Consider the following 27,324-nt stretch of genomic DNA (forward strand, 5'->3'; position numbering starts at 1 on the left):
GTGGTGGAACACGCCAAATCTTACATGTTTTCCTCGCCGCCGTTTTTCATATTCAAAGCGTTGCAGCGTATTTCCTTCCGTTGCCGGTGTGTACAACATCATCTGAGTATCTTGTAGTTTGCCTTGCCTCTCCCCTCCAACGCTCATTTCTGATTGGTCTGTTTTTAACTTGATGATTCTATCTGCTATATTTCTCACGATCACCACTGACACGCTAGCCCAACGCGCGAGTGACGCAGGAAACAAGTGCCTGGGCACGCGCGGAGAGGATTGGGCAGTGGCGGACCGACGTTGAGCTGAGGCCCACTCAATTTTCTTGGTGTAGTGGATTTTTTACCTTATTTACTATAGTTACAAAGGTTTATAAATTTAACAGCACTTCATTTAGGCCCCTACTAATATTTAGGCCCCCACTTAATATTTGGGCTAGATCCGCCACTGAATTGGGGAGCTTTCTGGCTCACCAAAATATGCGGGAGATGCAAACTTAGGGCAGGTACATTTAAAGTGAGTATTTGTAAAAAAAAACAGTAGAGTCGTCTTTTCGCGAAGAAACGTTTCTGGCTCGTAACGCAAGTAGCAACAGACGTCCAACTTCCACTGTACGAATTTATCGTCTCTTCTATCGATCCGGTACTATACAAACGTATTTAATTCTGTATTTATTAATATATTACATTTGTAGACATTCCGTTGTATAATATATTCTCTTAGTCGCGAATATCTCCCCACTATACATACCCTTAGCGGGGATAGTGAAAATATTGAAAAAAGATGAGGGAGTTGTTAGAGCCGAGAAGTCCGTCATTTCCTACTAATATCACTGTTTGGGCGGTTTTTTTAGCCGCGTTGTTAGAGTTGGTCTTAGGAGAACAAACATTATGAGCTGCTAGAGATGTTCTTAGCTGATATGCTAATTTGTGTGGCACATGCACACGAAAAATGTAAAATTTAGGACTAGTTACTGTTTTTATGATAAATTTATAGTTACCGTGATAAAGCTGATGAAAACAACCTCTGTCACTGTCAAATAGTTGGATATCCTTCTAACCTCTTATTTGACACATGCCATCGTCGCTCTCTATACATACTGCCAGTGCCACCCAGAGCCGGCACTCGCAATGTCTACTTGTCTACCGTCGCTGCGCTAGCCCTCCTCCCTGCTTCTTGCTTTTGCCTGAGCCTGCAGCCTGCTGCAAGCTTTTGCTTTGGTTTAGGTGCTTCTTTTCCACCCCTTTACTGTTCCCCCCACTTTTGCTTGCTTTGTCACGCACACGAAAAGCTCCTGCCTTTACCTTATCTCCGCACCCGTAGTGGGATTTGGTGGGAGCTGCGCTGCTCGCCCCTCGCGTTTCTTTGCTCAATTGGGGGTCACGGTCACGGCCCGCGGGTGCTGCGCGTGCTCGTGGGCGGGCGGAATTCGGGGTTCTTGCGCGGTCCCGGTCCCCTCGGCGATTGCGGACGCTCTCTGCAGATCTTCGCGTAACTCCGGGAGCGCGCCGGAGATGAACTGCGGGCCGCCCGACCAGCTGCCGCCGGGGTCGGCGCCGTCGTGCTTCCTCAACCTGAACTGGGACCAGTCTATGGCCGCCGACCAGCTCGACCCGGCGCTCAGCTCGATGGTCTCCTCCCCGGCGTCCAACTCGACGGCCGCCGCCGCGGTTACTGACGGCCGCGCTCTCCACGGGATCTCTCCGCAGCAGCAGTACGGAGGCACTCCGCTCAGCTCGCCCCCCAAGCTCAACCTGTTCCACCAAACTCGCCCCCAGTTCCACCACTTCCCGCCGCCGCAGGTCGGCGGCCTGCCAATCCTGGAGAACCTGATGCCGATGGGCCATCTAGACCAGTTCCTCGCCGACCCAGGCTTCGCCGAGCGCGCGGCGCGGCTGTCCGGCTTCGACGGCCGCCCCGGTGGAAGTGGCTATGGAGGCGTCGGCGTCCCGGGACAGTTTGGCATCCCGGACGCCGGCCCCATCGGCGCATTGAAGGAGCTGGAGCTCGGGAACGGCCGGGACGAGTCGTCGGTGTCCGATCCGGCGTCCGGCAGCGCGGAGATGGCGCTCAACAAGGGGCCTTCCGACGGCAATGCGAAGAAACGGAAGGCTAGCGGGAAGGGCAAAGGCAAGGACGGCCCCGGGTCCGCCGCCGCCGGCGCCGCCAAGGTACGCGCGCACACAATTGCGTTGCTTTGGTTCCCCCGATTCCCCACGCGGTTCAGGTTCGGGGCAAAAGGCTTCATTCCGGGCGCGTTTTTACCTTTTTACAGGAGGAGTCGAGTGGGAAGCGGTGCCGATCGGCGGACGAGAGCAGTGGCGCGGAGGACAACAACCCCACCACCAAGGGCAAGGCCGCGCAGAGCAGTAGCGAGAATGGTGGTGGCAGGAAGCAGCAGGGGAAGGAGAGCGCGACGAAGCCCCCCGCCGAGGCGCCCAAGGACTACATCCATGTCCGGGCGCGGCGCGGCGAGGCGACGGACAGCCACAGCCTCGCGGAGAGGGTACGTTTTGCACTGTTCTTCCTTGCCATCGTCGTCCTTTATTTCCTCGCTGGCTGCAGAGATTCGTGTGCTGAGTTTTTCTTTTCTCTCGCTTCTTGTGGTCATCAATTCAGGTGAGAAGGGAGAAGATCAGCCAGCGGATGAAGCTGCTGCAGGATCTCGTGCCGGGTTGCAACAAGGTACTAACCGAGAAGACACTCAATCACTCACTCGATCGACATCAGGCACCTGCACCTGCTGTCACTCGGGTACGTAGTTCGTTGTACCCAGGTCTGAATTCAGGGGAAATGTTTCTCGTTTCAGGTGGTGGGCAAGGCAGTGATGCTGGACGAAATCATAAACTACGTGCAGTCCCTGCAACGGCAAGTCGAGGTATAGAATATATATCCCAACTGCCAATTCACAGCTGGAATGGCTGCGAAACCGCGGTTCCTCCGCCGTTCTAGAACGGAACAAACAGCGTGTTCTAATCTGAAAACCCTTTCTCCCTTTCTCGCGTTCCGTCTTGCAGTTCCTGTCCATGAAACTGGCCACCGTGAACCCGCAGCTGGACTTCAACAGCCTGCCCAACCTCCTCCTCCCTAAAGACGTGAGGGGGACACGCACGCATAACATGATCGCTCGCTTCGCATTACTACGTTTGGTTCCTAGCTCACACGAGTCATATTCCATTCCTGTCTGTCTGTCTGTGATCAGATACACCAGCCCTGTGGGCCGCCGCATTTCCCGCTGGAGACCTCAGGCGCTCCGCTGCCGTACCTGAGCCAGCCTCACCATGGGAGCCCTCTAGGCTGCTGCATGGACACCCAGGGGGGCTCTATGCACCCGCTCGACGCGGCGTTCTGCCGGCCGATGAACCCTCAGCATCCTTTCCTCAACGGTGCTAGCGACGCGGCGTCTCAGGTAAAGGAGAGAGAAGAAGAAAAAAAAACGCAGCCAGTGTCTTGTGACTCCTGATCATACTCATGCAGCGACGACACTGACATCGATTCATGTCATCACACAGGTCGGGACTTTCTGGCAAGACGACCTTCAAAGCGTGGTTCACATGGACATCGGCCAAAGCCAGGAGATCGCTCCCACCTCTTCCAACAGCTACAACGGTATGAACCAACGTCCTATACGCTACGCCGATACATCTAGCTGACAAACATCTCGCAGTATGCGAAACCTGACACCGAATTACCACCAGGTTCATTGCAGACAGTCCACATGAAAATGGAGCTTTGAGGCATGGCCGGGGAAAAAGAAAGAAAGAAAACCCCAGTCCGAAGCTCGACGCCGTCGTCCCCCCTGTACATACGGAGAAGAGAGGACACAGCTCGCACCGGAAGCAGCGGGCTCTTGGGGGGTCCAATCCAACCTAACGACGTTGGCCCCTAGCAGTGTTTCAGCCTCTAATTTTCCCCACCCCCGCCCAATGGTGTGACGATTCTTTCTTTGAACAAGATGCGGAAGACCGCCGCGCCGGCAGCTGCTCGCACCATCCCCGTCGCCTGTTTCGTTTCAGCTTTAGCAAGATCCCGCCGGCGCGGTGCGTCCCAGACTCTCCCCCAGTATATTCCTTCCCGATCAGAGACCCCCCGCACGTAATGTCATTTGTATTGCCGTCATATTTGTAGCTGATATATATATAGTGTATATTTAAGATCGCCATTTCTCGTCTTCTCCCTGTGGGGTTGGTTCTGGAAATGAATTCTGCCGAGATGCGGGACATGGACAGAAGGAAGAAGAAGCAGGTTGTGCTGGGAGTGGATTTGCGTGTGGGTGCCTTTTAGCTGTATGGCAAGTATACCAGGAGAAAGGGACACAGCATAGGGCAGGGGCAAGCATTCAGCGCGACGCTACGCTGCTTCTGCTTGCTCGCCGATGGCTGCGTCGAGATTTTTTGAAACAAAAAATAGGGAGAGAGGGAGAGAAAAGATCCCTCTCTTTAGTCGTTAAGCAGTTAAGAATTGAGCTACCGATCCACTTCGGTCAGTCCAAATCATCCAGGCTGTGATCACGCGCCGGAACGGAACGGAATCAGCGGAGCCAGCTAGCTGTCTCCATCGCTCGCTTTCTCGAGAAGCCTGAGACGACGAGCTTGTGCAGGAGCGGGATATATCTGAGCAACAAGCCACTACTTGCTTGCTTCCTGCCAGAGGACTGCGGCCGAGATCGACCGTTGCCAAGTAAATGCCCAAACGGGCCGGCCTGGCTCGACCCGACACGGCCTGTTTTAGGCACGGTCCGTCAGGCTCGGATAGTGAACCGTGCCATGCTAAATGGGCCCACGTATCGCGATAACGGCCTAGGCATGGTCCGTCAGTCTGCTAGCCGTGCCGGGTCGGTCTGATGGCACGTTGGCCTATCTAAGTATATTGTAAAAATCAGCAAAAAAATGTGTAGATATGGTGACTCAAACACACAACCAAGTGTATAAGTGACTTAAACACACCCATCTAGCTAGTGTGGCTGTAGTTTTATTGTGTTAAATGTTGATTTTTTATATTTAATATATGTAAACTATTATTTTTAAAATAAAAATATAACCGTGTCGTGCTCGTGCTTGCACTACGGGTCGAGATTGTGGTCTAGGCATGACACTATAGCCGTACCGTGCCCGGCACTGGCACTATCCTTGCCGGACCGGTTATACTTAGGTCGTGCTTTTCTGTGTCGTGTCTGGACTGGTCCATCGTATTAGTGCCAAATGACCATCTATATGGCCAAGCAAAAGCAAGGAAACCGTTGCCTTTTGTTAATTAATCACAGAGAAAATATCCAGCGGTAAGATGATCTTTTGTGTAGTATGATTTCTGAGAGGACCACGGGATACACCGACTGGTGCGTGGATTGGATTGGGCCCAGGAGTGGGCCGCCCGCCTCGTCGTCTTTCCATGTCGAGGTGCTGCAGGCCAGCTGCAGCTGGATCGAGCGAGGCGTCATTTCGCGTTGGCTTTGAAGCCAAGACTAGTGCGTCACAATGCTGCATTACAGAGGGGATGGGGACGGGAATGGGATGCGATCGCAACCACAACCGCAAGTCAAACGCCTCGCTTTTGGCCCCTTTTTTTTTCTTTTTGGTTATGTGAGAAGATATATATGTGTGTGTATCCACAGCTGGACCAGCGCCAGGCGACTGGACTGCACTGCGTAGGGATGATGACACGAAAAAAAAAGCTGGGCGCCTTTTTCTGAAGCCATCGAGTCTGAATCTTATTACCACTCCTATACTAGCGAGCATACTACGTGCAAAAGAAAATAAAGGGCTCTGAACTGTCCGTGTCCGTTCCAGCTTTTTGTATCGCCCATGCAATGCTGCAATCGTCAAAGCCGAGATCAAGTGATGAAGCCATTGCTGACCTATGTAGCTCTAGAGAAATCGTATGATTACATAACTTGGTAGCTAGCTAAACGATAGCTAGAGAAGGGTTTTACTTTAGCTAAGATTGACTGTATTAATTAGATGGTTATAGTGATACTGATGCAGGTATATTATACGTATGTATAGACGTGTATGAATAGTATCGACCCATATCAGTACACCCAACGGGTAGAGGTTCTTGTTCATTAGCATACCCGTGAGTAAAAAAATCATTCCGTACCTGATTTTATATCAGATAAATATCGTCAGAATTTTGAGCTTCGGGTACTCATTGCCATCTCTTAACCTTGAGCCGCAAACTCGAGATTTCCATCATTGCCTTGCACACTATGAGTAAAGACCGAAGCGATGATTAGTGGCCCACGAGACAAGACGGAGGCATGTCATGTTTCAGGTTTAGCTCATCGATCATCAGAGGCGAGAGAGGGCCCTGCAACCGCAACCGCAACCGCAACCGAGGCGTAGGCATGCCAGCAGCACTGGCTCGCAGTTGGCATGATGGAGATCCCCCTCCTAATCCGCGCCACCTCACTCCGCGCCCACACCCACACCCCGACAGAAGCAAGCGCGCGAGGCGGGGGCGCACAGGCACAGTCGCCCTCGCCCTCGCCTCTGCGTGCATTGCATGCCAATGGCTGGTGACCCGTCGGCGTTGTCGCGTATCCCCATCATCGGTAGACGGCAGGTATAGAAGATAGACTCTCGGTGTCTCTCGTCCATCAAAGCTCGCCTCGCTGCTCTTCATCGGACCCAGTCCACACCGTCGTACGTAACGTAACGAAACGAATGCGGTCCAGCGTGACCTTGTGTTAGTAGCGAAGCGTAGCGTGTGTGTCTTTTGAGAGGGGATTTGGGATTCCCTGTGCAGGTTCTATGGTGCAGGAGGCATGAAGGGGGGAGCGGTAGGTCGACAAGTGGGTGAGGGAAGATGAGATGAGGAGCAGGAGTGGGCCGTACGTCTTGCAGCCTCCTTCCTGTTTCCAGGGGCCTGCGTGCGTTGGTATGTGCCTATCATATCAGACCGGCTGCTCTCCCCGCCCGTGGACCCCCACGGCAGACGGCACACAGCCGGCCCCGCACAAGATTAAGATCTTCTGGATCTAAATTCAGTCCTGCCCCGTAGGGCTTGCGATCATCGGTCAGCCAGCACCCTTCGCGCGTAGGCTCCTCGCGCACCGCTTGGGTTGGGTTGTGCGGCCTGCTGCCTGCGGTCCCGCCGGCCCCCCCAGCCTCTAGAAATCTTCACGGCCGCGTCCGGAAACGAAACGGGTGCGGTGGCGATGGCGATGGACTCCGCGGGGTGGGGTCCGTTGGTTCGGCTCGCGACGGGGAGCGAGGACCGACGTGACAGGGTTCCGGCCTCCGGGACGGACACACACGAACGACGCATCAGATCGGTCGGATTGGCGGACGGGACAGATGGATGATGGGAGGCGTCCCTGCGCCCGTCACGTGCTGTGAGGCTCGACGAGTCGGCCGGCGTGCAGGGCCAGCACTGGTCTACGTGACTCTCGCTCGCTTCCGGTCCTGGTGCGGGCGGGGTGAGCCGGCTGACGTGCACGTACAGGTACAGTACAGGACCGCGCCTTGTGTTGTTGTTGTTGTAGCAGCTGTACTGTGCTTGCATAGAGTTCAGTTCAGCATCTGGGTTAGCCTACAAAGGCTAGGCAGGCTACACACAGCTATTAGCTGTCGTTTCGGGTTCGGTTTCGGTTCGGTTCACGTGGCCTAAACTGTAATCGAGCATCTAGCCAGGTCCAGTCCAGAACGAGACTTTATTGTGCATAGCCGAGATCGACTTTATTGTGCACAACAGTAAATAAAGCAGTCAACATTTTCGATCCATTTTGATCGTACAAGTTTAATATGAACAATACCAAAACAATCATACGAACCAGTTAATTTTAACAGGGAAATCACGTAGGTACGGTAAACAAAGAAGAAGAAAAAAACCGCACTCCAACGGGGCCTAACTGTTGGGGAAAAAAGAGAGGCATGCAGAGACACTGCAATCAATAACCAGCTTTGGCATTAATCTGAAATAAACCCAACACAAAGTGTACTTGCGCTACAAACCGTAGCGCGTTGATGGAACGAGGCACGCACTTCAACTATAAAGACGGTCGATAGATGCAGCTAGGCATCTCATGCGCTGGTGCACGATCTCCCATTCTCCCTCGTCAAAACGGGGAGAAGAAGGTGAATCATATATCCATTAATATTCTACAAATACTTATTTACAGGGTACACGTCGTGTAGTATTGCACCTCCGTTTCTCGCGTTATTTGGGCCATTGTATTTTCGGCCCAAATTTATCCTCGGCCAAATGCTGCCAGCCCAAACAAACAACGGCAAAACAGGCCCATCAAGTAACCCAGCTCGTAAGTTACCACATCCCCTCCGGCCTCCGTCCGAAAACACCAAAGTAACTTTTTCTTTTTTATATATATTTAAAAATCGAAATTTAAATTTTATAATCTGACTCCAAAAAATCAGAAATAGGTACATGTCTCTCGGAGGAGAGACGGGTACCAAGTTGTAATTATTTTTTCCCATTTTTTTTGCAAAATGATCCATGTCGCTTCGGGAGGGGGGAAAGCCCCTTGGCGCCCGATTCGGGACGGCATATGTTGCCTCACCTATAAAACTCTTCCGCGCTTGTTTCATGGCGTAAGGGTATCTGGGGTGGAGTAAGGATTGATAGAGTTTCATGGCGACAAAGCCTTGCCGGACTTTGCGCATACCGTGACTCGACATTCAACATATATATATTAATGTTCATGTTATTTAGTGGACTAGTTTGTTAGTTGTCTAAATCCTACGTTGTTCCTCCTTGGTTTCCTCATCGGTTGTGCATAAAGTGGTTTGTTTTTTCCTTTAAACTAGTTGCTTGCATAATTATGAATCATTCGAGTTGAAAATTGTTAGATACTAGTAACTTACTCGCGCCTCGCACGAGTTTTTGACAGATACGTTTACAAAGTCAACAGTGTGTTATCGTAGACATGTAGACGAAGCAATACGTGTGGATATATACATATAGAAATAAAAGAATTAGCTAACAAGCTACAATAGTAAAACATCCCAGACTATAAATACGTGTAGCTCAGACCTATTGGTGCAAGCAGGAGCTGGCATCACCACCACTTCTTGCTAGCAAAAGCTTAGAGCATTGGGGATTAGTCCAAGGATCTTGAACATCGTCTGGTCCATGTCAAAGTTGTTGTTTGCAAGTGTGAGAAGTTTCTCGCTAGCAAAGATGGAGTTGGTCTCAGGAACGAAACAAAGCACTTGTTCTAGCATGGAGAACCATATTACAAAGACATAGATACTCTTTCCATGCATGTGATGTAAGATCGTGCAGCAGCCGCAACCATCTAAACTATATAGAAAATAATTGGCAGTGCGAGATACCTTCTGATCCTCAAGAGGAGTGCCTTCATTAATATGGACACTCTCTCAGTGTGTAGGCAAGGTGGCAAGTGTACCCAACGATCCTACCCGGTCCTCTGCTTCACCAAGACCAATAATTGCATCTAAAAATCAAATGGAGCGCCAAATTATGCACTATAAAACTAAAGAGGGAGGAGATATATTTTCCAGTTTTTGTAATCTGGAAGATGGCAGAGTATAGTTCTCAGTCCTAATAAAAGCAACAAACATCAGTGACTTCATCGATGCTTTCTGAGATTTCATTTCTTTTTTACTTTGGTTAATAAGAATTGGGTACTTATTTATTGTAGTGTGAAAGTAATGCACGCTCTGTAAAATGGAAAGATGGAAGTATGCAGCTTCTGATTGGCAATGAGGTTCTTGATATATCTATACATGAGGCTCATCATGACCAATTCCAAATATTTTTAGGCATAGGAAGGTTAGTCTATTAATTCCAAATTTTGATTCAGGGAATTCTATAGTCGCAAGGAAGGCCTTTGCCCAAAAAATGTGAATTATTAACTGCTCCAATTGATTTTCCATCCTTCTTGTATTCAAAGTCACGTCACTTATTAACTGCTCCAATTGATTCTCAGAATAAGAAAACTGTTAAGATGCAAAAAATGGTTTGAGACTAAGGATCTTTAGAAAAAAAATGAAAATGAAAGGAGTGCTTGTTCGGCACTTCTGATAACTCCCAACCATCTATGCATGTACATATGCATACAAAATTGTATTATATAGAATATAGAAAAATGCTTATTTTTCAAATATTCTCCATGATATCATTTAGGAAAGTCAGCTATATACATAACCAGTGTATATCTTTTTTTCTACTTGTTACATATACTGTAACGCTCCGACAATATATGTAATCAAAGCATGCTACTTATATTCTTTTCTGACCGGGCACTGGGCTTTCAAGCACGCCCTTGCTCTGCCATATAATGATAATTTAATTATGTTTTAATTAAACTTGACCAATTTTGAGTCAATAATTTTGAACCTATAGGGCCTTTGAAATGATATTATTTTAGCAAGTTACATATGCTGTAAAGAAGGCAAGCGTGGCAAATACTACTTCTCTAGACATTTTATCGAGCATTTTGTGAGCACAATAGTACTCAATCTATTTTGGCACATGAAACAACTGAATATCTGATGGACAAATCAGCGAGCAAGAAATAGCAAGCAAGGAGAAGCACACAGAATCGTTGTGCCAACAGGTACGGGTAATGGTGGAGATGGAGGGTGGCTTGACCTGATCTTGATGAGGAACTCGTGGCTTCTTGCACAACCCACGCAAGGCCATCCACTGCTAACACTGGGATGGTGGCCTCGAGAAGCACCTCTGTGAGGAGTGTGAGAGCACCTAGAGGGGGGGGGTGAATAGGTGATCCTGTAAAACTTAAACTTATAGCCACAAAATTCTTGGTTAATCGTTAGCACAATAACTGCCAAGTGGCTAGAGAGGAGTCAAAACACAATAACCACAAGAAATCAATCACAGAGATGACACGGTGGTTATCCCGTGGTTCGGCCAAGTACAAAACTTGCCTACTCCACGTTGTGGCGTCCCAACGGACGAGAGTTGCACTCAACTCCTCTCAAGTGATCCAATGATCAACTTGAATACCACGGTGTTCTTCTTTACTTTGATCTTTTCCCGTTTGCGAGGAATCTCCACAACTTGGAGTCTCTCGCCCTTACAATTGAATTTCACAAAGAAACACGGAGTAAGGGAGGGAAGCAACCCACACAAAACCACAGCGAAATGCGCACACACACGGCCAAGAAACGAGCTCAAAAGACTATCTCAAAGTTCACACTAGAACGAGCTCGAATCACTGAGAATGACAAACGAATGCGCAAAGACTGAGTGTGGATGATCAAGAATGCTCTAAGGTTGCTTGGTATTCTCCTCCATGCGCCTAGGGGTCCCTTTTATAGCCCCAAGGCAGCTAGGAGCCGTTGAGAGCAAATCTGGAAGGCCATCCTTGCCTTCTGTCGTCGGGCGCACCGGACAGTCCGGTGCACACCGGACACTGTCCGGTGCCCGATTTCTTTCCTTAACAGGCGCAGCCGACCGTTGCCGACCGTTGCAGATCTGGCGTACCGGACAGTCCGGTGCACACCGGACAGTCCGGTGCCTCCTTCCGACCGTTGGCCAGACCACGTGTCGCGCGCAGATTCCGCGGCCGACCGTTGGCTCTGCCGACCGTTGGCTCACCGGACAGTCCGGTGCACACCGGACAGTCCGGTGCACACCGGACAGTCCGGTGAATTTTAGCCGTACGCCGTCGGCAAATTCCCGAGAGCGGCGTCTTCAGGTCGAGACAGCCTGGCGCACCGGACACTGTCCGGTGCACCACCGGACAGTCCGGTGCCCCAGACCGAAACAGCCTGTTGGCTGTACACAGCCAACATTCTCCTTTTCTTCTTCTCTCTGTTTCTAACACTTAGACAAATATATTAGTACTCAAAACCAATGTACTAAGGCTTAGAAACATACCTTTACTTGTGATTTGCACTTTGTTCATCCCTGGGCATAGATTCACATTTAAGCACTTGTGTTGGCACTCAATCACCAAAATATTTAGAAATGGCCCAAAGGCACATTTCCCTTTCAATCTCCCCCTTTTTGGTGATTTATGCCAACACAACATAAAGCAACTAGAACAAGTGCAAAATCACTTCAAATAGAACTCAAATCTATTTTGATTCATTTTTGGCATATATGGATCATCCTTTGCCACCACTTGGTTTGTTTTTGCAAATCAAACTCAAATCTCTATCTCTAAGTCAAACACACATGTTGAAGCATAAAGAGAGTCATTTCAAAAGAGATTGATCAAAGATTTCAAAAACTCCCCCTTTTTCCCATAATTACTACTTTTCCCCACAAGAAGCCAACTTTTCACAAAAGAGACAATAAGAGAGTTTTGACAAAACAAAAGCTCTACTGTACTATTTTCAAATCTCTCAAGTGGTAGCTGATCCATTTATTGCTTTGGCCTTTATTTTCTCCCCCTTTGGCATCAAGCACCAAAACGGGATCAATCTTGGCCCTTTAACCCCATTGCTTTACCAAAATCTTCAATAAGAGCAACTGGCAATAAGAGTTCATGAGATGAACTTGGAATAAGTTACCCTCTCATCGGAGTGCAGTGGAAGTCTTTCATGGTCCAAGTCCACCTTTTCCCTTTCAATTTTCCTTCGAGACTAAATCAAGCAACTCAAGCATATGGTTAGTCTCAAAGGGTCAAGTTGTAACATAACTCCCCCTAAATATGTGCATCACTTACACAAGGACTTGTGAGGTCCAGGGAATGTTTGTACAACTTGAGCACCACAATAAGCAACAAAATGCAGAATGAACATGATCATAGGCATAAACACATGTATGCTACAATTCAATCCAAGTTCCGCGAATCTAAGACATTTAGCTCACTACGCAGCCTGCAAAAGGTCTTCTCATCTAGAGGCTTGGTAAAGATATCGGCTAGCTGGTTCTCGGTGCTAACATGAAACACTTCGATATCCCCCTTTTGCTGGTGGTCTCTCAAAAAGTGATGCCGGATGTCTATGTGCTTTGTGCGGCTGTGCTCAACAGGATTTTCCGCCATGCGGATAGCACTCTCATTATCACATAGGAGTGGGACTTTTGCTCAGATTGTAGCCAAAGTCCCTGAGGGTTTGCCTCATCCAAAGTAGTTGAGCGCAACACTGTCCTGCGGCAACATACTCGGCCTCAGCGGTGGATAGGGCAACGGAGGTTTGTTTCTTAGAGTTCCATGACACCAGGGACCTTCCTAAGAATTGGCACGTCCCCGATGTGCTCTTCCTATCGACCTTACATCCAGCATAGTCGGAATCTGAGTATCCGACCAAGTCAAAGGTAGACCCCTTTGGATACCAGAGCCCAAAGCACGGCGTAGCAACTAAATATCTAAGAATTCGCTTCACCGCCACTAAGTGACACTCCTTAGGATCAGATTGAAATCTAGCACACATGCATACGCTAAGCATAATATCCGGTCTACTAGCACATAAATAAAGCAAAGAACCTATCATGGACCGGTATGCTTTTTGATCAACGGACTTACCTCCTTTGTTGAGGTCGGTGTGTCGGTCGGTTCCCATCGGAGTCTTTGCGGGCTTGGCGTCCTTCATCCCAAACCGCTTTAGCAGATCTTGCGTGTACTTCGTTTGGGAGATGAAGGTGCCGTCCTTGAGTTGCTTCACTTGGAACCCAAGGAAGTAGTTCAACTCGCCCATCATCGACATCTCGAATTTCTGCGTCATCACCCTGCTAAACTCTTCACAAGACTTTTGGTTAGTAGAACCAAATATTATGTCATCGACATAAATTTGGCACACAAACAAATCACCATCACATGTCTTTGTAAAAAGAGTTGGATCGGCTTTCCCAACCTTGAAAGCATTAACAATTAGAAAGTCTCTAAGGCATTCATACCATGCTCTTGGGGCTTGCTTAAGTCCATAGAGCGCCTTAGAGAGCTTACACACATGGTCGGGGTACCGTTCATCCTCGAAGCCAGGGGGTTGCTCTACGTACACCTCCTCCTTGATTGGCCCGTTGAGGAAGGCGCTCTTCACATCCATTTGGTACAACCTGAAAGAATAGTGAGCGGCATATGCTAGCAAGATACGAATTGATTCTAGCCTAGCCACAGGAGCAAAAGTCTACACAAAGTCCAAACCTACGACTTGGGCATAACCTTTTGCCACAAGTCGAGCCTTGTTCCTTGTCACCACCCCGTTCTCGTCTTGTTTGTTGCGGAACACCCACTTGGTTCCCACAACATTTTGCTTGGGACGAGGCACCAGTGTCCAAACTTCATTGCGCTTGAAGTTATTGAGCTCCTCTTGCATGGCCAACACCCAGTCCGGATCTAGCAAGGCCTCTTCTACCCTGAAAGGCTCAATAGAAGAGACAAAGGAGTAATGTTCACAAAAATTAACTAATCTAGACCGAGTAGTTACTCCCTTGCTAATATCACCCAGAATTTGGTCGACGGGATGATCCCTTTGAATCATCGCTCGAACTTGGGTTGGAGGAGTCGGTTGCGCTTCTTCCTCCATCACATGATCATCTTGTGCTCCCCCTTGATCACACGCCTCCTGTTGATGAACCTGTTCATCGTCTTGAGTTGGGGAATGTACCATAGTTGAGGAAGAAGGTTGATCTCGTTCAACTTGTTCCTGTGGCCGAACTTCTCCAATCGCCATGGTTCGTATAGCGGTCGTCGGAACATCTTCTTCATCTACATCATCACAATCAACAACTTGCTCTCTTGGAGAGTCATTAGTCTCATCAAATACAACGTCGCTAGAGACTTCAACCAAACCCGATGATTTGTTGAAGACTCTATACGCCTTTGTATTTGAGTCATAACCTAACAAAAACCCTTCTACTGCTTTGGGAGCAAACTTAGAATTTCTACCTTTCTTTACCAGAATGTAGCACTTGCTCCCAAATACACGAAAGTAAGATACATTGGGTTTGTTACCGGTTAGTAGCTCATACGATGTCTTCTTGAGGAGGCGATGAAGGTAGACCCTGTTGATGGCGTGGCAAGCCGTGTTCACGGCTTCCGTCCAAAAGCACTCGGGGGTCTTGAACTCTCCTAGCATCGTCCTCGCCATATCGATGAGCGTCCTGTTCTTCCTCTCTACCACGCCATTTTGTTGTGGTGTGTAGGGAGCGGAGAACTCGTGCTTGATCCCTTCCTCCTCAAGGAACTCCTCCACTTGAAGGTTCTTGAACTCGGACCCGTTGTCGCTCCTTATCTTCTTCACCTTGAGCTCAAACTCATTTTGAGCTCTCCTGAGGAAGCGCTTGAGGGTCCCTTGGGTTTCAGACTTATCCTGCAAAAAGAACACCCAAGTGAAGCGGGAAAAGTCATCAACAATAACTAGACCATACTTACTCCCTCCTATGCTCAGATAGGCGACGGGTCCGAAGAGGTCCATATGCAGCAGCTCCAGCGGTCTTGAAGTGGTCATCACATTCTTGCTGTGATGAGCTCCTCCCACCTGTTTACCTGCTTGACAAGCTGCACAAGGTCTATCTTTTTCGAATTGAACGTTAGTCAAACCTATCACGTGTTCTCCCTTTAGAAGCTTGTGAAGGTTCTTCATCCCCACATGAGCTAAGCGGCGATGCCACAGCCAGCCCATGCTAGTCTTAGCTATTAAGCATGCATCTAGACTAGCTTCTTCTTTTGCAAAATCAACTAAGTAAAGTTTGCCGTCTAATACACCTTTAAAAGCTAGTGAACCATCACTTCTTCTAAAGACAGACACATCTACATTTGTAAATAGACAATTATATCCCATATTGCATAATTGACTAACTGATAGTAAATTATATCCTAGAGACTCTACTAAAAACACATTAGAGATAGAGTGCTCATTAGAAATTGCAATTTTACCTAACCCTTTTACCTTGCCTTGATTCCCATCACCGAATATAATTGAATCTTGGGAATCCTTATTTTTGACGTAGGAGGTGAACATTTTCTTCTCCCCCGTCATATGGTTTGTGCATCCGCTGTCGATAATCCAGCTTGAACCCCCGGATGCATAAACCTGCAAGGCAAATTTAGGCTTGGGTCTTAGGTACCCAACTCATGTTGGGTCCTACAAGGTTAGTGCAAATATCCTTAGGGACCCAAATGCAAGTTTTGTCTCCCTTGCATTTTGCCCCTAACTTCCTAGCAACTATTTTCCTATCCTTTCTACAAATAGCAAAGGAAGCATTTAAAGCACAATAAATTGTAGAAGGTTCATTCACTACTTTCCTAGGAGCATGAGGAATATTCTTTCTAGTCACATAATGAATAGCATTTTTCCTAGACATATTTCTACCATGCATATAGGAAGAACTAGAAGCAAACATGGCATGAGAGTCAAAATCATCATATGCATTATAACTCCTAATAGCATTTCTAGTTTGTTTCCTATCATGATACATAAAAGCATGGTTCCTTTTAGTACTAGTAGCCATAGGGGCCTTCCCTTTCTCCTTCGCGGGAATGGGAGCCTTATGTCTTGTTAAGTTCTTGGCTTCCCTCTTGAAGCCAAGTCCATCCTTAATTGAGGGGTGTCTACCAATTGTGTAGGCATCCCTTGCAAATTTTAGTTTATCGAAATCATTCTTGCTAGTCTTAAGTTGAGCATTAAGACTAGCCAATTCATCATTAAGCTTGGAAATTGAAACTAGGTGTTCACTACAAGCATCAATGTCAAAATTTTTACACCTAGTACAAATTACAACATGTTCTACACAAGAATTGGATTTACTTGCTACTTCTAATTTAGCATTTAAATCATTGTTGACACCTTTTAAAGTAGAAATGGTTTCATGACAAGTAGATAGTTCAAAAGAAAGCATTTCATTTCTTTTAACTTCTAAAGCATAGGATTTTTGTGCTTCTATGAATTTATCATGTTCTTCATACAATAAATCCTCTTGTTTCTCTAAGAGTCTATCCTTCTCATTCAAGGCATCAATCAATTCATTGATTTTATCAATCTTATTTCTATCCAATCCCTTGAACAAGCTAGAGTAATCTATTTCCTCATCGCTAGACTCATCATCACTAGAAGAAACATAAGTGGTGTCTCGAGTACTCACTTTCTTCTCCCTTGCCATAAGGCATGTGTGACGCTCGTTGGGGAAGAGGGTTGATTTGTTGAAGGCGGTGGCGGCAAGCCCTTCATTGTCGGAGTCAGAGGAGGAGCAATCCGAATCCCACTCCTTTCCGATATGTGCCTCGCCCTTGGCCTTCTTGTAATGCTTCTTCTTTTCCCTCTTGTCCCCTTTTTCCTGGTCACTTTCATTATCGGGACAGTTAGCAATGAAATGACCAATCTTACCACATTTGAAGCATGAGCGCTTCTCCTTTGTCTTGGTCTTGCTTAACTGTCCCTTGCGACCTTTAAGCGCCGTTTTGAAGCGCTTAATGATGAGGCCCATCTCCTCATTATTTAGCCCGGCCGCCTCAACTTGCGCCACCTTGCTTGGTAGCGCCTCCTTGCTCCTTGTTGCCTTGAGAGCAATGGGTTGAGGCTCATGAATAGGACCGTTCAACGCGTCGTCCACGTATCTTGCCTCCTTAATCATCATTCGCCCGCTTACGAACTTCCCAAGAACTTCTTCGGGCGACATTTTGGTGTACCTGGGATTCTCACGAACATTATTCACCAAATGAGGATCAAGAACGGTAAAGGACCTTAGCATTAGGCAGACGACGTCGTGGTCCGTCCATCGCGTGCTTCCATAGCTCCTTATCTTGTTGACAAGGGTTTTGAGCCGGTTGTATGTTTGGGTTGGCTCCTCCCCCCTTATCATAGCGAATCTTCCAAGTTCGCCCTCCACCAACTCCATCTTGGTGAGCATGGTGACGTTGTTGCCCTCGTGGGAGATCTTGAGGGTGTCCCATATCTGCTTGGCATTGTCCAAGCCGCTCACCTTATTGTATTCTTCCCTGCACAAAGATGCTAAAAGAACAGTAGTAGCTTGTGCATTTCTATGGATTTGTTCATTTATAAGCATAGGACTATCCGAGCTATCAAATTTCATTCCATTCTCTACAATCTCCCATATGCTTGGATGAAGAGAGAATAAGTGACTACGCATTTTGTGACTCCAAAATCCATAGTCCTCCCCATCGAAGTGTGGAGGTTTGCCAAGAGGAATGGAAAGCAAATGCGAATTCGAATCATGTGGAATACGAGAATAGTCAAATGAAAAGTTCGAATTGACTGTCTTCCTGTAGTCGTTGTCGTCGTCCTTTTGGGAAGAGGAAGATTCGTCGCTGTCGTAGTAGACAATCTCCTTGATGCGCCTTGTCTTCTTCTTCTTCCCATCTTTTCGTCTATGGCCTGAGTCCGAGTCGCTGGACTTGTCATCCTTTGGCTCGTTGACGAAGGACTCCTTCTCCTTGTCGTTGATCACGATTCCCTTCCCCTTAGGATCCATCTCTTTGGGCGGTTAGTCCCTTTCTTGAAGAGAACGGCTCCGATACCAATTGAGAGCACCTAGAGGGGGGGGGGGGTGAATAGGTGATCCTGTAAAACTTAAACTTATAGCCACAAAAATCTTGGTTAATCGTTAGCACAATAACTGCCAAGTGGCTAGAGAGGAGTCAAAACACAATAACCACAAGAAATCAATCACAGAGATGACACGGTGGTTATCCCGTGGTTCGGCCAAGTACAAAACTTGCCTACTCCACGTTGTGGCGTCCCAACGGACGAGAGTTGCACTCAACTCCTCTCAAGTGATCCAATGATCAACTTGAATACCACGGTGTTCTTCTTTACTTTGATCTTTTCCCGTTTGCGAGGAATCTCCACAACTTGGAGTCTCTCGCCCTTACAATTGAATTTCACAAAGAAACACGGAGTAAGGGAGGGAAGCAACCCACACAAAACCACAGCGAAATGCGCACACACACGGCCAAGAAACGAGCTCAAAAGACTATCTCAAAGTTCACACTAGAACGAGCTCGAATCACTGAGAATGACAAACGAATGCGCAAAGACTGAGTGTGGATGATCAAGAATGCTCTAAGGTTGCTTGGTATTCTCCTCCATGCGCCTAGGGGTCCCTTTTATAGCCCCAAGGCAGCTAGGAGCCGTTGAGAGCAAATCTGGAAGGCCATCCTTGCCTTCTGTCGTCGGGCGCACCGGACAGTCCGGTGCACACCGGACACTGTCCGGTGCCCGATTTCTTTCCTTAACAGGCGCAGCCGACCGTTGCCGACCGTTGCAGATCTGGCGTACCGGACAGTCCGGTGCACACCGGACAGTCCGGTGCCTCCTTCCGACCGTTGGCCAGACCACGTGTCGCGCGCAGATTCCGCGGCCGACCGTTGGCTCTGCCGACCGTTGGCTCACCGGACAGTCCGGTGCACACCGGACAGTCCGGTGAATTTTAGCCATACACCGTCGGCAAATTCCCGAGAGCGGCGTCTTCAGGTCGAGACAGCCTGGCGCACCGGACACTGTCCGGTGCACCACCGGACAGTCCGGTGCCCCAGACCGAAACAGCCTGTTGGCTGTACACAGCCAACATTCTCCTTTTCTTCTTCTCTCTGTTTCTAACACTTAGACAAATATATTAGTACTCAAAACCAATGTACTAAGGCTTAGAAACATACCTTTACTTGTGATTTGCACTTTGTTCATCCCTGGGTATAGATTCACATTTAAGCACTTGTGTTGGCACTCAATCACCAAAATATTTAGAAATGGCCCAAAGGCACATTTCCCTTTCAGAGTGCCAGGGCGACACCATGGGTTCCCATGGTCACAATCTGCAGCAATCGAAGGCAGAGCCAATGACAGGCATGATGAATAGATGGGGCTTCCGTGAAAGGAAAAAGGGAGAAAGAGGCGAGGCCGTGGGAGGCCGGCATGGACAACAACGGCCATGGGCGGAGCGAAGTTAGGTGGTCGGAGGGGAGGGCGGCATGGGCGTGACGAATTGTCGGAGGAAGAAACTGTGGCCGCCCATTGGGAGAGGTGGTGGCAGAGCCTGGAAATGTCGCGATGCTAGGAGACAGTGAAAAGCTGATCCGACTGTGTTCGTTGGATGACGATCTAACGACTATTAAGAATAGGGACGACGTGGATGGCCTGTGAGACGAGCTTTGCGTCGGCCTTTGTATATAGGAAATGGCTCTATTTCCCTATTGTACATATATAGAACTCTATGTTGTACCTGTGTATATATACACATGTACAACATAGTGGTTGATGCTCGTACCGGAGGTTGTTAGCACGGTTTGGGTGGTTCAGATACACAATAAAACATGTTTTTGCTACTCCGCCGTCTTATGGCCTCTACATTGACAGGAGTTGCTCGTTCTGTAACTCAACCCTCCTTACCTACAGTTTTTGTTGTTGTTTCTTAGCTTTCCACTGAGGGACTACCTCCACCATCCACTTTAGGTATGTATATGTGGATTCTAGACTCAAATGTGTATTTTCATATGACCCCACTTTGCACGAGTCTCTTATCTACGAGTCCTTTCTCTCGTCCATTAGTCTATAACGGTAGAGACTAACAAACTAACAAAAAATAGAGGTTAACCATGTTAGGGTGTCCTCCACCGAGAGGATAAGGGGGAGCTCTGACAGGGGGCTGAGAGCACCTAGAGGGGGTGAATAGGTGATCCTGTAAAAATCAAATACTAATAGCCACAAAACTTAGTTTTAAGTGTTAGTACGGCTAAGTAGCTTGAAGCGAGTTCTTGTGAACACAACAATCACAGAGAAAGCAACACAAGACACGCGATTTTTATCCCGTGGTTCGGCCAAGTAGCACTTGCCTACTTCCACGTTGTGGCGTCCCAATGGACGAGGGTTGCACTCAACCCCTTTCAAGTGATCCGATGATCAACTTGAATACCACGGTTTTTTCCTTTAGAGTATTGTTCCCGTTTGCGAGGAATCTCCACAAATTAGAGTATCTCGCCCTTACAATAGAGATCACAAAGAAAGCACAGAGTAAGGTTGGGAAGAGCAACACACACAAGACCCAAATATGCAGCACAACCACACGCGCAAGTGAAGACTTGAGCTCAAATGACAACTCAGGGAGTGCACAACTCGAATGGAGCCCAAATCACTAACACAATGAAGCGAATGTGCGAGAGCAGACTCTGGATGCCTTATAATACTTAGTGAATGCTTAAGTAGCTCCTCCAAGCGCCTAGGGGTCCCTTTTATAGCCCCAAGGCATCTAGGAGCCGTTGGAGACAAACTTGGAAGGCCATCCTTGCCTTCTGTCGAGTGGCGCACCAGACAGTCCGGTGCGCCACCGGACAGCTACTGTAGCATGTCCGGTGCGCGTTTTCCTTCCAAATCGGGCACAGTCGACCGTTGCAACTTCGGGCCCGTTGGCACACCGGACACTGTCCGGTGCCCCCTGCCGACCGTTGGCGCGACCACGTGTCGCGCGAAGATTGCGCAGCCGACCGTTGGCGCTGGCGACTGTTGGCTCACCGGACAGTCCGGTGCACCACCGGACAGTCCGGTGAATTATAGCCGTACGCCGCCGTCGAAACCCGAGAGCGGTCTTTTCACCGGAGACCAGCCACCAGACAGTCCGGTGTGTGAGACTGAGCTGAAGTTTGTTGCACATAGCCAACTCTTTTTCCAATTATTTTCTCACTGTTTCTAGCACTTAGACAAAACACATTAGTACTCAAAACAATGTACTAAGTCTAGAAACGTACATTTTTCTTTGATTTGTACTTCTCACTTTACTTGACACATAAAAACTTAATTAACCGTGCTGGGCACTTAATCATCAAAACATTATTGAAATTGGCCAAGGGCACATTTCCCTTTCAGGGGCGCCACATCATCCAATGTTCGTGGCCCCAGTCACCAAGCTCCATATAAAATAGAGGTCTAGGCGCCGACATTGTGAACCAACATAATTACTACTCGCCTAAACCCTAGCTCAACAGTTGTCATCCTGATCTATTGACTGCATTTGTAGTGACCGGAAACACCACAAACGATGGCGACAAACGGGGGTCGTGGATACCTCCCCAACCGCAATGAGGAGAAGACACGCATGGAGGAGGCAATCAGGCAACAACGCCACCTAGGACGCCGCACGACATCGTCATTGTGGCCATGAACAACAACAAAAGGTATGGTTTAGATTTGACCTTACAGTTAGTTTAGGAATCACACATCACAAAGGTTTTGGCATTCGGATAGGCTTTTTAGGGTCTTAGACAACATCCTAGAGTTATTGGAATCAATAAATGGCATCGGAACCACCTTAGTGACCCTAGATTCCCAAATCCATTTTAAATTAAGAACAACTCTCGGGCAACATGTGGATGGGCCCAAAGAGTTCATCCTTGCCCTCTCACCCTGAGCGAATAAGATCAGAGAAGAAGTGTATGTAGAAAAAAGCATATCACAAAAAATAGATTAGGTTAGGGTCTCGGGTTAAATAGATATTAATCTTAATTTCTAAGAACCAGAAGAAGAATAAGAAAAATGGAGGTTTAGGTTTTAGAAAAACACTAACCCTAATCCCGAAATGGAGATCACAGAAACACAGGGGCTCGATATTTCAAGGTCCACGACCCAAATCAACCGATCAAGAACAAAGATGAACACATAACCAATTTCCCCCAAAATCGACGGATCAAGTGCACATTTGCACCAAGAACTCAGTAGGCCCTAAACTGAGGCAAATGAAGTAGGCCCTTAGAAAATTAGGTAATTGCCGTTGGCAAGAACACGACTGCAATTAGATATCTTATGCCGATTGAAAATTAGGTAATTGCCGTTGGCAAGAACACGACTGCAATTACCGACTTGTCCATTAGTCTGTAAAAGTTAGATGTCAACGAAACTATAACAACAAAAATCACCTATTTTTCATGAGCGTAGATTTATTTTCATTAACCTCTAATCTAAAAAACTAAATTTTTTGGATGTAGGCTTATTTTCGTTAGACTAGCTAGAAAATTATCCAGATTAGTGCTCACTAGTTCAATCGAAACTCGATCACTCGTTCAAATTTATATAGAAACTGAATAATCATAATTCGGGATCTCTGGTGAACAAAACAGCATGATTTGTTATAGAAGCACAGCGATTTAATTATTCTCTCTCAGTCTCAGACTCTTGTCTCCTCTATTTATGGAACAGCCTTTCAAAAAAAAACATCGATCTGCGCGCGGCAGCGCAGAGTTCGTCCATCTTCACTCTCTAGTACGCTTCGCTTATACAAAACACACAAGACTTTATTCAGCGTCCATGGTCTCCGAGAAGGGTAGACCAGAGATACTACACTACACCGGCGGTAGCGCCGCGCTTACTTGGCGGCCGCGGGCGCGAACGTGAGCAGGGTACGCGAGTCGAGCCAGGGCTTGACGACGACGACGGCGTCGAACACGCGCTCGCCGCCGTTCCCCGCGCCGCCGCCCTCCTCCACGGCCACGACGCGGAGGTAGTACTTGAGCCCCGACACCACCTGCCGCTGCGCCGCCACCACCCTGCCGAACTCGAGCCTGCCGCCGCCGCCGCCACCTTCTCGGAGCTGCCGGTTGTACTCGGCGACGGAGAACCGGCCGAGCTCCTGCACCTCGCCGTCGCCCTCCACGTCCCGCACCTCGGTCCTGGCCCCCACCTTCCTCCCGCGGTACTCGCCGCTCGGCTGCCGTATGCCGGCCCCGCTGCCCTGGTCGTCGTGGGCGCGCGCGGCCGCCGCCGGCGCCGGCGCCGGCGCCAGGGCACCGAGCAGGACGGCGAGCAGCACGCAAGCGCCGAGCGCACGAGCCATCGCAGTCCGCGCCGCGTGTCCTCCCGCTCTGCTTCTCACTAGCGGTGCCGTGGTGTGGTGTGTGTGTGTCAGTGTGATTGTGTGCTGAGTTTGTGACAGCTTGTGATGAGCGCGCGCGCACGCAGTGTGCGGTGCTGTGGTGTCGCCGTTATATACCATAGCGGGAGGCGGCAGCTCGCCTGCTTGGAACGGAAAGGCGTCGCCAGTTTTGGAAGGCTCTGTGTGGTGCGGCCAAACGCGGCGCGGCGCGCAGTGGGTGCATGAACTGCGCGTCCCGAGGCGGCGGCGCGCGGGAGGGATAGGGACGACGGCATCGGAGCGGAGGACACGTCGGGCGTGCTTGCGAGGGCGTGGTGCCGCGTAGACGGGGCTGCGTCCTGCGTGGGGTCGGCTCCTGATGGGCGATGACGTGGCGTGGCGAGGGGTTGTTTGTGACCAACAAACTGAGGGTTTTGTCGCGGCGCCACCTGCTGTGCGGCGGCCGGAGTGACCGGCACCACGGCTCCGGCTCTGTATCACCCCGGCCCTTGCTCAGCTCAGCTGCTTGCCTAGTTGCACCCGTAATTATACAGGCTTGACTATGCTGAACTCTTAATCCCACGCTATATCACACTGATTCCGAGGTCAATGATGAACACAGTCAGCTCGTGTCCATTTCCTCTCCCTCCGGGCGTGTTTCAATGTTTGGAGGTCTCGATTGCTCTTGCCTCACCTTGTCGGGCCAGAAACTAAAAAAACAATGGTTTATTGTTGTATTTGGATCTCTTACTAGCTGCTTGCTTGCCTCAGTCTGTGAAAGCAAGGTGTTCTTTGCTCGCTTCTGTAGTTGTGCTATATCTTTTTGGAATCTTGCTCTTAATCTCTAACCACTAGAACATATAGACCTACTAACAATTTACCTTTGACAGTAGAGCAATGACCCATGCCTCTGCTTGGAAAATCAAAAGAGGCACAGCACACAAGACCGACGATAGACATAGGTCTTTACGGTGCTTCGGACTCCCCTGATCGGTGAGTGCTTAGGGTATCAATAATGTCGAGCACCCTACGACCAAACCAAAGGGTATAAGCCAGTTAGTTAGGACTATCCAAGTACTATCCCTACTTCAACAACATGACCTTCGTCCTCAGTTGAATGGTGGTAGCTGGACCCTCGACGTCGACGACGAACGACACAATGGGCTTTGGAATGACGACGACTTTCTCCTCAGGAATAAGGGAAGGGTGATGCATCAAGCAGTGACCAAATATGCACATACATCCAGTGGCGGAGACAGGTATAGGGCCACTAGGGCTTAGCATTACTCTTGGGCCAAAAAAATTATATGGGCCCAAATATATTATGAAGGAATGAGAAAATTCGTATAATTCGTTCATTGTCATGTGTCATTATCTATGCATTTGTATAATTTAAGATTTTCTAACTGATATAAATATTTGTTAGTGTTATATCAGGCCCTACACTTCCTGGCTCCGCCACTGCATACATCCCTCTTGCATGATGTGCCCAGGAAGGGGATGCCCTTGATTTTTATGAGGACCTTGAAATGAAAGGAGCCAACAAACACCATGAACTGCCTAGTCCAACGCTTCTAGACGAGATAGAAGGGCGTGCCCCTCGGCAATGACGCAAGGAGGACATCGGCCATGCATGTCTTCCTCGAAGAGAGGAAATGGACGAGGCAGGAAGTCCTCAGGTTCCTCAAAATGCTTTACTATAAAAAACATATTTTATGATTACTCAAATAATGCTTATTTAATACTATAATAAAATCAATATTTTTTCCTATAAATTTGATAGAACTTCCTGTTCGCATGTTAAATCTTTGCGCGTTCTTATACTCATGGTAATTCTTTGCGTTCTTATACTGTTGCTCACTGTGGATCGGATCGGAGGGAGATACATCTCCACACAGATGAACGGAATAATAGAAGTCCAAATCCGGCCCATCAGAATCAGAAGGAATGTATCGTTATTGTATCGACCAGCGGGCCCGAGGACAAGTACGGCTTCATATATAAACAGCCGAATAATTGCACGGCCACGAATTAATCATCAGATAGTGCTCATGATCATAGCTAGAAATTTATCACTTCAAATGTTGATGGAACGTAACCGGAAGTGGGCCGGGCCCCAACGACACGCATGGCTATTTCTCGGCCATTCTGCTGGTTCAGCCCACAAACTAGGTGACATGACATATGGGTATTTTTATTTAGAGCGGCAGTGCTCCTTGACAGATGTCTAGAATTTTTATATAGGCCGTTCAACTCTATTATATAAGTTTTGAACACATAAGCAATGCGTTACAAATTGATCACATATACATCGTTTTTAGAACGTGTCAAGAGACCATCATTTCTCTTGTGATTAAGGGATCTGTTTCCTGTAGACCCCAATTAGGTGAAGGAATTTGTTAATTGAAAAAAGGCAGGTATCATTGGTGTGCAGATCTGTGCTTGATAATCCCAAATCAAATAAACTATGCACAAGGCGAGATACACATTATCTCATCTCCTTTAGCGTTCACTGCTTCGCTTTACACGTGTAGCACTAATCCATCACTATTAGTGCTTCCTGCTGCTAGCTAGTTTCCCTTTGGCAAAGTCCAAGCAAAGAGGATCATATCTGATCCGAAAGGAACGGAAAAGGACCGAGCAGTTTGCTCCTGGGAGACAGTATCATGAAAAGTTGAAAACAATTTCGACTTTTTCTTTATACATACAAAAACATGTAATTTCTCCCCCGCCCCAAACCGTAACATTACTTTAAGTTCTACTAGAAAACTAGCGCGCAACCTTACTGAAAGGATTACTAACAGCGCGGCGGTGATAAACTGAAAACCATACTTAAGCTTGTCCAGCAAATTAAAGGACTTAGAACAAAGGATTATTTCTGAATCCTGCATCTGCGTTTTTTGAACTAATTCCTATTAAATTCTTATACCATCACTATGAAATTCCTGCGTTTCAAAAGATGCCTAAATTTTTAGTGTCCAGAAACCGCCCCATATTGATTATGAATCAAAGAACTAAGAGCATGTACAACCTTATTTATTATAGTCTTTTGAGGAGTCTCTAGGTTCTAGGAGATTAGTTGAAAAAAATACAAGAGACGGACTCTTCGTGAAGAGCACGTCTATACACTATTCTCTATACAATTTATCTCTTAACTGCATTTATGATTCAGAGGCTCGGAGTTGAATCATGTAATTTCTTAACTGTATTTTATACTTGGAAAACAAAACCATAGTCTCAGGGTTTTTCATGTCCTAAGCCATATTGTCCAGCCATTGGCTGTCAAATCATCCAGAAAATGAGACTCCATTAAGCTGCACTTTCTATCAAACACCTTATGAGCGGTGCCCATGGTTCCATCAATCCACAAGTGTTAATGAACACAATAAACTGGGAAATGTAAGGACATGAGAGATCAACATACATGGAGGAGCATACATTTATCAAAAGTTTGTGTAGCATGCAATTTCTTATACACTGTCACTGTCTTCCGTGTCATCGCAAATGTCTTAATCTATTCCGTGTCACCCGGATATAATTTTTTATCCTTGTATGGCATCGCTAGTAGCATAGAAGGGTAAGAAATTGTATGTCTTAATCCCTTCTGCACCACTGAGGATGACATGCAAGGGTAAGAAATTATATCCAAGT

At 47.8% G+C, this 27,324-nt stretch overlaps 2 protein-coding genes and 1 long non-coding RNA gene across 3 annotated transcripts; 1 reads left to right on the forward strand and 2 right to left on the reverse strand.

Annotated features, from left to right (window-relative positions):
* The first annotated feature begins 1,256 nt into the window (after positions 1–1,256).
* On the forward strand, positions 1,257–3,938 carry LOC100502193 (uncharacterized). The gene is made up of 8 exons (NM_001196670.1): positions 1,257–2,162; positions 2,267–2,497; positions 2,611–2,676; positions 2,801–2,869; positions 3,009–3,086; positions 3,194–3,400; positions 3,504–3,600; positions 3,690–3,938. Exons 1-8 carry the CDS (start codon positions 1,506–1,508, stop codon positions 3,725–3,727), a joined length of 1,443 nt encoding a protein of 480 aa, NP_001183599.1. The 5' UTR covers positions 1,257–1,505; the 3' UTR covers positions 3,728–3,938.
* A 4,934-nt stretch (positions 3,939–8,872) lies between these two features.
* On the reverse strand, positions 8,873–10,665 carry LOC103636365 (uncharacterized). Its single transcript, XR_557962.2, has 3 exons — positions 10,564–10,665; positions 9,282–9,403; positions 8,873–9,117 (listed from the first exon to the last, which is right to left on the reverse strand). It is a non-coding gene; the product is annotated as an uncharacterized lncRNA (long non-coding RNA).
* A 12,357-nt stretch (positions 10,666–23,022) lies between these two features.
* On the reverse strand, positions 23,023–23,779 carry LOC100280555 (cysteine proteinase inhibitor B). Its single transcript, NM_001153474.2, has one exon. It carries the CDS (start codon positions 23,653–23,655, stop codon positions 23,188–23,190), a length of 468 nt encoding a protein of 155 aa, NP_001146946.2. The 5' UTR covers positions 23,656–23,779; the 3' UTR covers positions 23,023–23,187.
* Positions 23,780–27,324: the final 3,545 nt, after the last annotated feature.

Source organism: Zea mays, chromosome 8, assembly GCF_902167145.1.
Source record: "Zea mays cultivar B73 chromosome 8, Zm-B73-REFERENCE-NAM-5.0, whole genome shotgun sequence".
Classification (NCBI taxonomy): Eukaryota; Viridiplantae; Streptophyta; class Magnoliopsida; order Poales; family Poaceae; genus Zea; species Zea mays.